The following is a 14,886-nucleotide window of genomic DNA, read 5'->3' as shown; positions in this document are numbered from 1 at the left end:
AAAATTGTACTTTTGACTGAAGGGAAGATTCCCTTTGGCACCTAGTTAAGCTTTTTAAAGAGTTTGGTTCACTATAAGATCACGGTAAGGTCATTTGGTCCATATCAAAGGTGTCAATATGGTACCAAAAGCTACTTTGGTTTGGCTAGGGAAATGAAATACTCTAGTACCAATTAATATAAAATATTCCGTTTTAAGATTACTCAATATATATACATATATTATTCATCAAATCTCATATAATTTTTTAAAGAAAACCTTTTTATTTTATTGAAATAAAAAAAAAAAACTTTTAAATTCATAAGACCATATTTCATATAATGTCAGCCTAATTATTATAATTATTATAATATTTTTTCTAGAATTATAATGATAAAGTCAATAAACTCTTACACCAAGATAATGAAAGGAAAAAAAAAAAATACAAAGAGATAATAACAAATATGATGTCAAAAATAGTTTATATTTAACTTTTCATATACTTTGCCATAACCATAGTTCTACCTTTAAAAAAAAGAGAAATGCTAACAAGTGTCTTTAGAGCACTGATTAATAATCTATTTAAAGAAAGTTTTTATGAAAAATGAAAAAAAAAAAAAAAGTCATTAATATTTTGACAACCTTTTTTTATTTCTCATAAAAGTGATATCAAAATTTTCTTAAAATAGATTATTAACTAGTGCCCTAAGAGCTTTCGTTAGCATTTTCCTTTTAAAAAAAAAACTAAAATAAAATTCCTTGGTAATATGTTTAATAGACGGGTGGTAGTTAGTACTGACTATCGACTCCAGTTACGTGGGAAGGCACACAAATTAAGAGATACACATAAAACAAAACAAAGCAAAATGGTAAAAATGAAGTAAATAAAAATAAAGCAAAGAAGAAAAATGACTGAAAACAAAAAAATTCAAGAAGTAGAAGAGAGCAAACTGCCGATGAGGTGCCCACCTGCAGCGACCTGGGTGGGTTGTTCGTTTCGTTGTTTTTTGTATCGACTGATTTTCTTTTTCTGACCGAAAATCCACCAATATTTTCGATATGGTTTGGTATAGATCAGTATCTTGAGCGGTACATTTTAAAGGTGTTTCTGTACCGATTCTTAGGACTGACATGACCAATACCGATTGGTAGTGTACGGTATGAACTTCTTTGGATTAGATGGCGGTTGAAGCTGAGCATCGCATAGACAATTTTGGACACTATTTTGGTCTATTATCAGACATTATATTATATTGAATCTAAACCTGGAGTTCATGGACTGGTTTAGGAACCTCAAGGGGCTCGGTCTGGGACCTTATGAGCCTCTAACTCAATCATGGGCTTGCCAAGTGCGCCTTATCCATAACTCCCCAATTTTTGTTTGGTCATGAGTGAAGGAAGAGAAAACTAGAGAGATTTTAACCTCCAAGTCACATAGTCAACTTCTTTGTATAGCCTTGATTAAGGCAATGTGGATACTTCTAACTGTAGTGTCCTTTTGTTTCCTGCAGCCTCGTCAGACACCGCACCCCGCATCGGGCCACATTGGACTCCGGTGCGGCACTCTTCCAGCCGCGTCCGTGATTCATAGATTGTAATTGCTATTTTAGGTCTCCTGTCAATTTTCAACTAACTCACTACTCAAGGCTCCAAGCCAACAACTATCCTATTTAATTCTATTAGATCTGAACATTGGAAGATTACTGATTTCTTCTTGGTAGTCTATCAGTGAGGTTATATTTGATTCATGAAAGGTCTTTTCCTCTTTAATATTTCATTTCCACTTAAATCTAATTTCCTTCTCCCTTTCAACTCTAATATTTATAACCCTCCTATCCACTACATTTGAATCCTAAGTGCTCCTAAAGCATCCATTCCGTCCTCCTGTAAGTCTCATATGCATTTCTTAGTTTTCTCTTTTCTTCTTCCTTAGGTGAATGTTCTTGTTGCCCTACCATTATGCGCAAGCTTACTATATTTGTTGACTCTCCTAAGAACACAGGTGTATTTCGTCTCGTTATGGGTATGGTAGATAAACTGGCATTTAGGGCTAAATCTCACGTGTACGACATCATATATACTTACTCCATGACTGAAACCGTATAGGATGCCTACTACCTTAAACCTAGAGACCCTTCCAAGACTTGTAAATTGCCTAGTGACGACCACTCAAGCAACACTCTAGATCACAAACTAGGTTCCTCTTTAAGAATAGTCACACTTATCAGCCACTACAACTAAAAATACTACCTAAAAGGATGATGGTTACCTCAAGGATAACACCTTATATCGATATTACACTCTACTTTCTTTTGAACTACAATGGGTCTAATAACTACGAAGGTACATAGGAATCTAGTTGGATGCATGCTGCATGGGTGCATACATGGATTTAAGTTCATTAACTATGAAATTATCCATCTGTTTAGGTTTTTGACTTCGCATGTGCTGCATACTCAGCCGAAAAAGGTTCAACTATAAATATTTCATTTAGCATAAATGTGTATGCTTTTTACTTTAAGTAGTTTATCCTTAGTGTTTTTAACTTATTTTTCCATGCATTTTTCACAATTTCACAATTGTATAATAAAGTTTTTCAAAATATGTGACTAGTCAATGGCGTTCTAATAAGCTTTATTAGGATTTTAATTGAATTGACTAAATGACAATAGTGGTGCGCAATACCTTCTAATCCTTGTACCTCAACTCAAAATTCAGAAATTCTAGTTTGTGTTTGGGATATTAAACAATGTAATAATGGAAGAATAAGGTTAATACAAAAGACAAACAGAAAATAGATAACTTAAAGGCACAATATTATTTTCTTTAGACAATATATGCACCTTACACTATTGTTGCTAAATATCACAAATTTGTCCTTGGGATACAATCAAGATGTTAGGTTTTACAGATAGTAATTCTGGAGAATGACCACAGGATTTTTTGTGTTTCTCTCTAACTTTCTATTTTATGGAGTTATATTTCATCAAAAGACACGTATGGAGAGTTAAAATGTTTCATAAAATCATTCACAAGGCTTGAAATCTCTTCAAACTCTCTCAACAGTCATTTGAAAATTTTGCAGAAAATCCTGATTGTCGACTTTCGATCAATCGAACAGCGATCGAAATATCCAGAGGCTTCAGGATTATTTTCTTACCATTTCGATCGATCAAGCCAAAGTCTTAACTAATCGAAAATGCTTAATTTTGAATTTTCACTTAGAAATTTCCAAAACGTAAATTTTTACTTTAACAACTTTATGAAACAATATTCTCCAAATTCAAACAACATTATTACAACTTATTCATGTATATACCTATATATACAACATTTTGGACTTTGTTTGAGGGGTTAAACGTTAATTCTTGTACCTTTAAACAAAGTGATGACTACTGTCCTACACTCTAGCCCATAATGCTTATAGTGTATTGTCATGACCATGTTTTGGGTGACTTACACACTCTTACCCTAAGCACAACTATCTTGTCCCAATATGCTTAAGACCATTCATAATGGGCTCTACAAAGTTCTAGCAAATTTGTTTCTCAAAAGTCTCTTTTCCATTTTACCTACCAACATTTTTGAATATGCATTGCAACAAACTCTTTATTTGTTTTTCTATTCTATTTAAATATTACTATTTTCAACCCTAACCCCACAATTGCATAACTACACCAAGACATAGCCCCTTACACCCCAAGAAAGAAAAAAACCCATAGAAACCTACATAGCCCTAGCCCACCACCACCATCCTTCGACACAATCTCCATGGCAATAAGGCTTAGACAACAAATTTGGATGTTGTGGGGGCACCTCTCCTTGCACTTATATCGTTCCTTTTCCTTTCTCATCTTCATCTCTATCTTGCCAATCTCAATTCTCCTAGTCCTCATTTTCAAACGTGCGATCTTCATCCTCATCTTCTTCATTTTCTTCATCTCTCTCTTCCTTTCGGTTTTGAAGCTTGGTATTGTTCAAATCTTTGTCCTTTTCATTATAAAACCACCCATGATCTTAGTCTTGAGAAATCCTCAAGATTGTGGATTGAGCTTTTTGTTTCTAAAATTACCATGTTGCTATCTCGAAAGGGGATCTAGTCTCACCCTAACACATGATGAGAGAAAGGTCGTTGAGAGAGAGTGAGAGAGATCTTGGGACTTTAGAGGTAATAGTAAATGCTAGGAAAATCATTTAGTTTTTGCTACAATTCTTATCATATTTTTGAGTACTATAGCAAAGCAAAAATTTGTTGACCCACTTGTGAGTTCGTTGAAGAAAGAAAAAAGAGTTTCCATTAATAAAATTGTAAAAAAAGAGGGGTTTATTGCAAGGAAGTCAGTACCATACCAAAGACCATTTTGATTTGATTAGGGGAATGAAATATTTCTGTATTATTCGATTTTGGTGTACTGTTTTGAGATTGAATGAATTTATGATTTGTAGTGAAAATTACAATATAAGTTAGTCTTGAACCAAAAAAGAATTAAAATAACCATCTTAGTGTTGATTATTTTAAATTTCATTCTATTTCTTCAAAATACCAAAGATTTATGAGCCAACATGTAACCAAGAAAAAATGGGAAAAAACATTTGTTTAATGTTTTAATCAAAGTTTTTTTTTTTTTTTTTTAATAAGGTTCCATTTCAAAACATAGTATTTAATACACGCAAACCTATCCAAATTTAACACTTAATCATAACCATCCATCATCACAACCGCTCCGCCAAACCCTAAATACTCTAATTTCACTCTTTCTTCCCCACACCCTTTTGCCGCCTCTCCAAAACTTCTCTACCTAATACAATACCAATGGACTGTTTGGGAGAGTATTTTGATTATTTTCAAAGCAACAATTATATTCTTGGAAAAGTATAGGCATAAAAATTGGTCAAACAGTCAAGCTATGTAGCGGTTGTGGAGTAGTGTTGATGTTGCTTGCACAACTTGATTAAGAGTAGTGGCCACCAGTGGCCCAGATTGATCTGACTTTCAATCAATTTTCAAAAGAAGATTGTACTAGTTTGAAATGGATTTTCCATTTGAAAAGGTTGAAAATTGAAATCAATGCTTCGGTATTTAAACCAACATGTTTCAAGGGAGATCACCGTACCGATCTGGTGACCAGCACAATATATTTTAGTTGTACTAACCAGTATGGTATGAAATTGATTACCTTTATTTGTTGAACTCATTATGGACGTTTTAGTTAGAGTAAAAGAAATGAGTAGTCATTTTTACCTTTTGCCTAGACACCTCTTTAAAATTCTTTTAATTATTTTTTTTTTATGAATCTTTGGAATTCTTCAAAACTTGCTCTATTGAAAATTAGTGAGTCATCAACACCAAAAAAGGGTCTTAGTTTAGGGGCTTTCATGGTGCATCTTGTTCCTTAATTTCCCCATTTTGCTTGGAGTGATTGAATAGAGTAGATAATTCTTTTGCATATAAGAGTAAAAGGTAAGATAATAAATGATTTCCTTGATGAAGACCCCCTACTAGATGTGATATAACTCTTGCTTTCTCCATGAATAAGAATAAAGTAACACAATCCATAATCCGATCTATCCATATTTCATCAAAACCCATCATTCTCATCACAGTGTTTAGGAATCACCCTTCTTGATTCAACCCATCGTAAATTTTACTCGTGTCAAATTTTATAATCATATTATATACCATTTTTTTTTTATATGGTGATTTCACATATTTTTTTCATGCCTTTTTACCTTGTATATCACCTCTTTTTCATGGTTAATTACTTGATGGTATTGCCCTAAGACTAATCTATTAACCCAAAAAAAAAAAAAAACAAATTTGGTTATATTTATTTAGTCACACTGCATACAAAATTGGGTTTTTTTAATTTTATTTTATTTTTCTTTTGGGAAAATGGTCCCATACCTATATTTTTTTTCCGTTTCAATCCAAAGAAAAGAACCCAAATCCTCACTGGCAGGCAGTCTCTCACTTACCAAGTAAACCACCAATAGAGAGTTTTTAGCCAGAGAGGAAAAATGAAAAACCCTCCACACTTGAGAGAGTAGAGACATTTTTTTCCTTGTGAGAGTTGTGATTGAATTGAGAAGGGAAAAAAAAAATGAGAATCCCACTCTCTCTTGAGTCTATCTCTGTCTACATACAGAGTCATAGAGGAGACGTTACAAATACTTTCTCATTTTAACAACTGCCTCTGACTCTCTCTCTCTCTCTCTCTCTCTCTCTCTCTCACTGATCCCCTAAAAAGCTAAAACCCTATTCCCATTTACTTTAAATTCTTCACTATTCCCTCTCTTCTCATCTGCCTCGGTTTCTCAGAACAACAAATTTCACTTCAACGCCTCAAGCGGTGGAGGGAGGGAGGGCGTGAGTGAATCCTCAGACACTGTTTTGTCTTCTGTTTTTTCAGGTATGGGTTTAAGGTTTTTTTTTTTTTTTTTTTGGTTTTTCCTAGAAAAATGTGGGAAAAAAAGGGAATTGGGTTTTTTTGATTGTTTGATTCTTGATTATGAATCCCACTCTCTCTTGAGTCTATCTCTGTCTACATACAGAGTCATAGAGGAGACGTTACAAATACTTTCTCATTTTAACAACTGCCTCTGACTCTCTCTCTCTCTCTCTCTCTCACTGATCCCCTAAAAAGCTAAAACCCTATTCCCATTTACTTTAAATTCTTCACTATTCCCTCTCTTCTCATCTGCCTCGGTTTCTCAGAACAACAAATTTCACTTCAACGCCTCAAGCGGTGGAGGGAGGGAGGGCGTGAGTGAATCCTCAGACACTGTTTTGTCTTCTGTTTTTTCAGGTATGGGTTTAAGGTTTTTTTTTTTTTGGTTTTTCCAAGAAAAATGTGGGAAAAAAAGGGAATTGGGTTTTTTTGATTGTTTGATTCTTGATTATTTTCTTTGTTATTTGGGACCCTGAAAGAACAGTAATGGCTGAACTCTACTGTGAGAGTCCAAAATGCGGCTTATGAATCCGTTTTTCTCGGGTACCAAATGGGGTGCTTTTTTTTTTTTTTTCTTTTGTTCTTTGAGAACAAAATTTTGATGATATAATGATTTGATAATGAGTTCTTGTTTGTGGGGTTCATTGTAAATGTCATATTTCCTTTCGTTTTTTCTTTTTCTATATTAGAAAGAATTTGCTAGATATTATACTTGTCAAAAAAGAGAGAGAGAGAGAGAGAGAGAGAGAGAGAGAGAATTTGGTAGATATTATAATGAGTTTTGCTTCTTCTTTGTCTGCCAATTTGGTTGCTACATTTTATTCACATTCTTGTTGGGTGCTTGAAATTGTGTGTTTTTCAATGCAAGATTGTGATCATGTCTACATACATATGAGGCCCTGATAGGGAATATGTTCATTAATTTTTATAATTTGTTAGTGACAATGGGGGAGTGGGAATTTGAACCCTGTGTGTCTTTGTTGGAAATACCAGGATGGGCCAGTTGAGCTACAAGGCTCTTGGCTTATTCTTGTTGTTTCTTAGGATCTTAGTGTTTTGAACACTTTCTTGCAGCGCATATTGTGAAAGTTGATTTTGGCAAACCTTATTATAGCCTTGGTCCAATAGAGCTGGCGTGTGTTTGCTGGGTTACATTGTTTTTGCAATGGCAACACTTTGGATATGTTCCTTAGATAAATAAATAAATAAAGTAAAAGTGTAAATTAGGGCTGTTTGTCCATCATATTTGTCTTTTAACCTTCCAATTGGAGAGGAACATCTTATTGTTGTGTTCTCATATTTTTGTTAAAGCAAGTAGGCTCTTTTGCAGCTGGTCTGTCACAATTTTGATTTAAGAGGCTAGAGTTGGGGGTATTGAAATGTTGACGATTCTTTAGAAACTAATTTTGTGATAGGTTTCTTTTCTTGACTGCAAACAAGGAATGAGTTAGTTCTTAGTCATCAGCTTTGTTGAAATGGAGAAAGAAGAATGTAGTTCGATATTTTAAGCAATAGCTCTGCCCTTCCTTTTGAAACACTCAGGACTCTAGACTGCACCATTGGAAATTATGTGGTTATAGAACAACGGAAAGTCCTGAAGCAACCTAACCTTCTTTTTGTCGTTATACAATAGTTTTCCGTTATTTGTTGATCATTATCATATGGGAAAAATATGGAAGGCTATTTTTCCTCTTTAGTATAATGTTATCTGCTAAAATGGAGGTTCAACTGTTCAAGAGATTCACATTGCACTTGTCTGTAGATTGATACTAAATATTAGGCCTTAATTATGTTGAACTGTTCAGGGATGTTAGGTCTCAAAGACCATGTAAGCATTGACAATTGAGAGCCTTTTGAAATTTAGTCCCAAAATTTTCGGGTCAGCTATGGATCCTCAATAGATTAGTTAGGATTGACCACATGTATTTTTTTTCCTCCATTCTATTCTATTTGAAGTCATACTCTCTGTTATTTCTTTAATTGACATGTCCATTTATTACTTCTAGTAATGTTATTTTTGGTCTTCCTCTACCTTTTTTTGTTCTCTCATTTTGGACCAACTCATTCTTTTTTACTAGTGCATTAATTTTAGTTCTTAGTCATCAGCTTTGTTGAAATGGAGAAAGAAGAATGTAGTTCGATATTTTAAGCAATAGCTCTGCCCTTCCTTTTGAAACACTCAGGACTCTAGACTGCACCATTGGAAATTATGTGGTTATAGAACAACGGAAAGTCCTGAAGCAACCTAACCTTCTTTTTGTCGTTATACAATAGTTTTCCGTTATTTGTTGATCATTATCATATGGGAAAAATATGGAAGGCTATTTTTTCTCTTTAGTATAATGTTATCTGCTAAAATGGAGGTTCAACTGTTCAAGAGATTCACATTGCACTTGTCTGTAGATTGATATTAAATATTAGGCCTTAATTATGTTGAACTGTTCAGGGATGTTAGGTCTCAAAGACCATGTAAGCATTGACTATTGAGAGCCTTTTGAAATTTAGTCCCAAAATTTTGGGGTTAGCTATGGATCCTCAATAGTTTAGTTAGGATTGACCACATGTATTTTTTTTCCTCCATTCTATTCTATTTGAAGTCATACTCTCTGTTATTTCTTTAATTGACATGTCCATTTATTACTTCTAGTAATGTTATTTTTGGTCTTCCTCTACCTTTTTTTGTTCTCTCATTTTGGACCAACTCATTCTTTTTTACTAGTGCATTAATCACTCTCCTTTGAACATGACCAAACCATCTTAAGTGACTCTCCTCCATCTTTTTATTAATAGGGGCTACCCCTAACTTTAGGCAGATTTCCTCATTTTGAATCCTATCTTTCATGTATTTCCACTTTTTCATCTTAACATTCTCATTTTAGCTACACTCATTTAATGGATATGTTGCTTCTTAACAATCCAACATTCAGTACCAACATCAATAAAAACTAGAAAATGAATTGCTCCTTCAATCAATCCCCCACTCCCCTTAGCGGGCTAGGCATACATATTGAGTGTGCATTTGCATGTATGCACTCAACTTACAACAGTTTCTTGCGAAGTACTTTTAATTGTGTGATAATCTAAATAGAAGAGCATAAAATAAAATACACTTTTTTAAGGAGAAAATAATTAGAGAGCCTCCGGCCCCCAGTTGATCCTGGATTTAGGACATTCATTGAACTCTTGAATCCATTTGTTTTGTATATTCTTATAAGTATTTCCTGTTTACTTCTAGTCTTTTGTTTCTTTCATGATGGACATGGCATGTTGATTATCTGCATATAATTCTATAGACCTCTTTGGAGTTGAAAATTTTTGATCGTTTAGTTATTTTGATTTCAAATGATGAGGCTTTTTACCTGTTGAAATATATATTCATGTTTGACTTTATAGAATATCTCCTTCCTTTTCATTAACATGTAATTCCTGCTTTAAAATGAAGGTGTTAGTGAGGCATCCTGCGTGAGCATTTCCTAGGTGTCAAATTTTTGGACTAATTCATTGTATGGTACAATTTAATGGAAGAGAATAATAAAAGGGAAACCAAAAAATACGCGCAAAAAGAAATAGTTTATTCATCCCCTTACAATATATATGTATATATATATATATAATTTGCATCATTTTAGTACCCATTTTCTTAGTTTATGTTCTTTATTTGAGTGGTGCACCATGACTAGAGAGTTTTCTTGAAATTCGTTGATTGATTTTATGGATCATTTGAGTCTTCAATTGTTGCTTTTAGGGAGCTCTTCTTTTAGAGCTTTCTTTAGGCTTTATTTGGTAGGAAGGATAGAAAAGCGAGAGAAAAGAAAATGTTAGGGTAAAAGGAACATTATATTTTCCATTGTAAGTGTTTGTTAGGAGGGAAAGAAAAGTGGAGAAAAATAAAGCAGCTTGTGTTAAATCACTATTGTGTCCTTGTATTGAATTGTTATTAATAAATTAGAGTGATAAGATTGTTGAATTATCTATGTGAGGCATTCTGTCCTATTTTCCTTTAATTTTGGGATGATTAAAATTAGCAGACCTGTACAGAAAATAATAATTATCTCCTGTTTTTTTCCTTCCTTCTCTACTCTACCAAACAATAGAAAAATATCTATACATCTTCTACTTTTCACTCCTAATGAAATCCCTTATTATCACTTATAGAAAAAACATCCATGTTTTTTATTTTTTATTTTTAAAGAGATTTCCAAGTAAAAGATTAGCTTCCCATCTAATTTGGAGAAACTCCAAAACACCATAAGATGGTTGTAGAGGACCATCTATTGGATACTGTTTTTTGAAGGTGGATGGAAGCTCTGTAGTTTTTCTCAATAGCCAGTTTGTTCCTTTTTTCTCCATGTCACTGTCCTCTTAGTTGGTTTCTTGTGTTTATTATAGTCAGTTCAAGTTTCCCAATGAGCTCTATCTCAAATGCACTACCTCCCCTCATAAGAATGGGATGTAGGGTGAGGTTGTGGATTCAGCCCCCATTGGCTGCATATGTAGCAAGAAAAAAAGATTATGATTATCAGTTCAAGTATGGGAATATATAAAGATTTTTTTTGGGTGCATTTTTTAAAAGAAAATGGCCCATATATCACCTTTGAGGGAGCTACAGGTGTTGTTAGCCAATATATATTTATGCATCTTTGTTTTCAAGTTGCTTGCTAGAGCCAGCTAGATGCCTTGAAGACCAATATTGAGTTTCAATCTGGTATGTCATAAAGATTGGCAATGAAGCAAAAACATGTGGAATATGTATTTTAGAATTATGTGTAAAGGGTGGATGATTTGTAACCTACTTGGAAATAAATGTATAACAAAACATATTTAGTAAGATTATGAGTAATTTAATTAGTGTGATGAGGCATGAAATGAACTTGTGGGGTGCTACAGATAAGATAACTGCACTAAGTTCAAAATCTGAATTCTTGGATCTCATTATTTTGAAGTTGGTAATTTATTTTTCTAGGGAGTGCAGACTAATCAGCTTAGTTGATGGTTTTGCCAAGCCTTTTCTGGCCATATTAGGGGTATTCAAGAGCCCATCCCCAGTGCTTGTGTTAGTCAAGCAGTTTGAATACAGATAATCCTCATTGCTTGTCATATGATTGCAGAGATGTTAGATTTTTTTTTTCCTCGATAAGTACAGAGATGTTAAAACTTGTAGCTAGAAGAAGTGGTGAGCAAGATTGGTTTTATGATATTAGCTGCAACTGTATGAACTGAAAGTTGTTTTGCATGATATGATTTGTTTGAGTGACAAAGAGATGCTTGAGGGGACTGACTCTGTTTGTTATTCTTTGGTTTGCTGGTTTTGATTGGTCTTGGTCTGACATAACTTATAGGTCACTTCTTCTTGGAAACTGAACTTCTGCCTTGGCGGCTTATTGGTAGAATGCTTTTGAGGGTGAGAAAACTTCTGTTTGGTTATCATGGAATATAGCATTCCAAATCTTTGAAGGTGAACATTTGGATTTGGAGAATGTCTACTTCCTCTGTACTAGGGTTGTGACCTGTTTTGGTGCCTTAGTCATAAAATTCTGCACTTGAAATTATTAGATTTTGGAGAATAGAATGGTATCTTTTAGATTAGCAGTTATCATTAATGGATCTAATCTATGTTAGCTTACTTGAGGTTGTGAAATGGCTCACTTTGTGAAATCTGTCTTAGCCTCTTATAACTGCGTAATGGAGGCCTTTTAATTATTATTTATGAGAAGCATAACTGTATAGGATTCAAATCATGAAAAGAGCTTATTGTCACACTGCACAGGGCTTTGGAGGTGCAGTAATTCTTATTAAAAGATGCTATTATCTTTTGATGTGAGTTCAAGGTGGCAGGATATGTTGTAGCGCCAATATTGGATATTCTTAAGGAGAATCTTTGTGGTTATCCATGATAGCAGGATTAGTGTTGAGTTTTTTATCACTTTGATGATTCTCCAGTGTATTCACTTAATGGGTTTACATCTTCACATAGTGGGTTTGCCATTTGTTTGATCTGCCTTTTACCTTTTCTACAAGTTAGATGAAGCTTTTGCATTTCCTTTTCTCCAATATAATTAGTCTCATCTTTTTCTATTTGTTCTCTTTAAAATATGCAATCTTGCTTAAATATTGTTGGGTGCACAGGTTGGTTTTGCCATGGAGAGCTCTGATGATGAAAAGGATGGAGCCCCTGGGAATTACATTCCAAAAGAACTGACTCATGGTGTGGCGTCTAATGGTGCAAAATTTGTAGATGAAGTACTTAATGGTCAAAATGAACGTTGTTTGGAAAATTTTCGCATGGATAAGCATGTGTTTTACAAGCTGTGTGATATTTTGCAAGCAAAAGGCTTGCTACGTCACACAAATCGAATAAAGATTGAGGAGCAATTAGCCATTTTCATGTTCATAGTTGGCCATAATCTAAGGACACGAGCTGTCCAAGAGTTATTCCGATATTCAGGAGAAACCATCAGTCGCCATTTCAATAATGTTTTGACTGCGATTATGGCGATTTCATTAGATTTTTTTCAGCCTCCAGGATCCGATGTTCCACCTGAGATCATGGAAGATCCAAGATTCTATCCATACTTTCAGGTACCTGGGTAATTAAGTTAGATCAAGGTCTCATTTCTTGGTAATCATTACTCATTTTTAATTCTTTTCTGCTAGGATTGTGTGGGAGCAGTTGATGGTATCCATATTCCAGTGATGGTAGGTGTAGATGAGCAAGGACCTTTCCGCAATAAGAATGGCATGCTTTCACAAAATGTTCTAGCAGCTTTTTCATTTGATCTCAAGTTCCATTATGTTCTAGCTGGATGGGAAGGCTCAGCATCAGATTTGCAAGTCCTGAATTCAGCACTCACAAGGCGAAGCAAGCTGCCGGTCCCTGAAGGTATTTTGCATATTTGGAAAGTCATGCTTACTCAGACGTTTTTACATCCAGTTAAAATGGCATTTATGATTTGTCTAAATTAGCATTGGGAAAGGATCTGCTGGTACATATTTGGTATCTTTTTTTAAATTGTTATTTCCAGAAATGTATTGTACTGACTCTGAACTCCTTGAAGTTCTTAGTTTGACTACTGTGTATGAAATTTTGATGCTGCAGGAAAGTACTACCTTGTAGACAACAAATATGCAAATATGCCAGGTTTCATTGCCCCATATCATGGTGTTCCCTATTACTTAAAGGAATATCCTAGTGGCTATCATCCACAAGATGCCAGAGAGCTATTTAATCAACGACACTCATTGTTACGAAATGCCAGTGATCGCATATATGGCGCTTTGAAGGCACGATTCCCTATATTGATGTCTGCTCCTCCATACCCATTACAAACACAGGTGAAGTTGGTTGTGGCAGCATGTGCAATACACAATTACATTCGTAGGGAGAAACCAGATGATTGGATTTTTAGAACTTATGATGAAGATACTGCTGTACTACAAATTGAGGAACCATTGCCCCCTATAGAGGTGGAACAGCCTGTGATGCATATTGACACCCAAGCTCTGGACATAGGTATTGAAACTGAGCAACTAGAAATTTCTTCACAGCTGCGAGACTCCATTGCAACTGAGATGTGGAATGACTACATCCGGGATTTATCAGCCATGTAAATTGACTGATTTTGGTTACAGATTCAGGCTAGGGTTGAAATTTTTTCAGGATCTAGAAACAGATGAAAGGTTTTTAATGTGATTTTGATGGTGTACATTGGGCCCTTCTGTTTATACAAAGGAAATATATTGGGTAGAGCATCATACCTTTCAAAGATTGCATAGCATGGTTTCTAGATTATGAGTTTATAATTTAAAAAAAAAAAAAAAAAAAATGGCAACAACAACAACAACAACAACAAAGAGGAAGAAGCAGCAGAAAATGAAAATCAGTTTTGTTGCCTTTTACCCTTGATCAGTCCACTCCTGAAAGAGGCATTCTCCTCTCACCTTGCATATGATATGGCGTGCAAAACTGGACTGTCTCAAATAAGACGTGGTCCCATCAAAGGTGAAAGGGGGTTCCTGTGAAAAGGCCTGAACATGGTGCTTTTGTAAGCAACTATTTTGTGAGAATGAAGTTTTAGTCTTTAACCAAACCAACACACTGCAAGTGGTTGCTGAACATGGTGTGAATCAAGAATTTTTGAGGGACCAACCAGGCTATTGATATTGAGGGAAAAAAGGCCAAGCTTCTGATTTCATTCTCTAACTCAACTACTAATTGAAGTAATTTTTTTCTATTTAACATTTTTCAAAATTGATTTAGTTTGGTCCCTAACATTTTACTAGAAATGATACGTTGATAGCGTGGCTGTATTTTTAAATAGTTGATTGCTATGTCATGATTGACTCCACACAGAGGTGGGCTGCAATGGTTGATGCTATATAAGTTGTGTTGATGGGCATGTGAAAGTGATGCACCAATCACAATTACAACTTACTACCTTAGGGAAAAAAGTGTACATAC

The 14,886-nt window shown here is 34.6% G+C and overlaps 1 protein-coding gene across 1 annotated transcript; it reads left to right on the top strand.

Annotated features, from left to right (window-relative positions):
• The first annotated feature begins 6,497 nt into the window (after positions 1 to 6,497).
• Positions 6,498 to 14,191, top strand: LOC112010433 (uncharacterized). Its single transcript, XM_024042773.2, has 4 exons — positions 6,498 to 6,785; positions 12,555 to 13,007; positions 13,083 to 13,308; positions 13,525 to 14,191. The coding sequence occupies exons 2-4, from the start codon at positions 12,567 to 12,569 to the stop codon at positions 14,034 to 14,036; spliced, it is 1,179 nt and encodes a 392-aa protein (XP_023898541.1). The 5' UTR covers positions 6,498 to 6,785; positions 12,555 to 12,566; the 3' UTR covers positions 14,037 to 14,191.
• The last annotated feature ends 695 nt before the right edge of the window (positions 14,192 to 14,886 follow it).

This window comes from Quercus suber, unplaced genomic scaffold (assembly GCF_002906115.3).
Source record: "Quercus suber isolate HL8 unplaced genomic scaffold, Cork oak 2.0 scaffold_296, whole genome shotgun sequence".
Lineage (NCBI taxonomy): Eukaryota > Viridiplantae > Streptophyta > Magnoliopsida > Fagales > Fagaceae > Quercus > Quercus suber.
The sequence above is the reverse complement of the archived record's forward strand: the minus strand, read 5'-3'. Positions and strand labels throughout refer to the sequence as shown.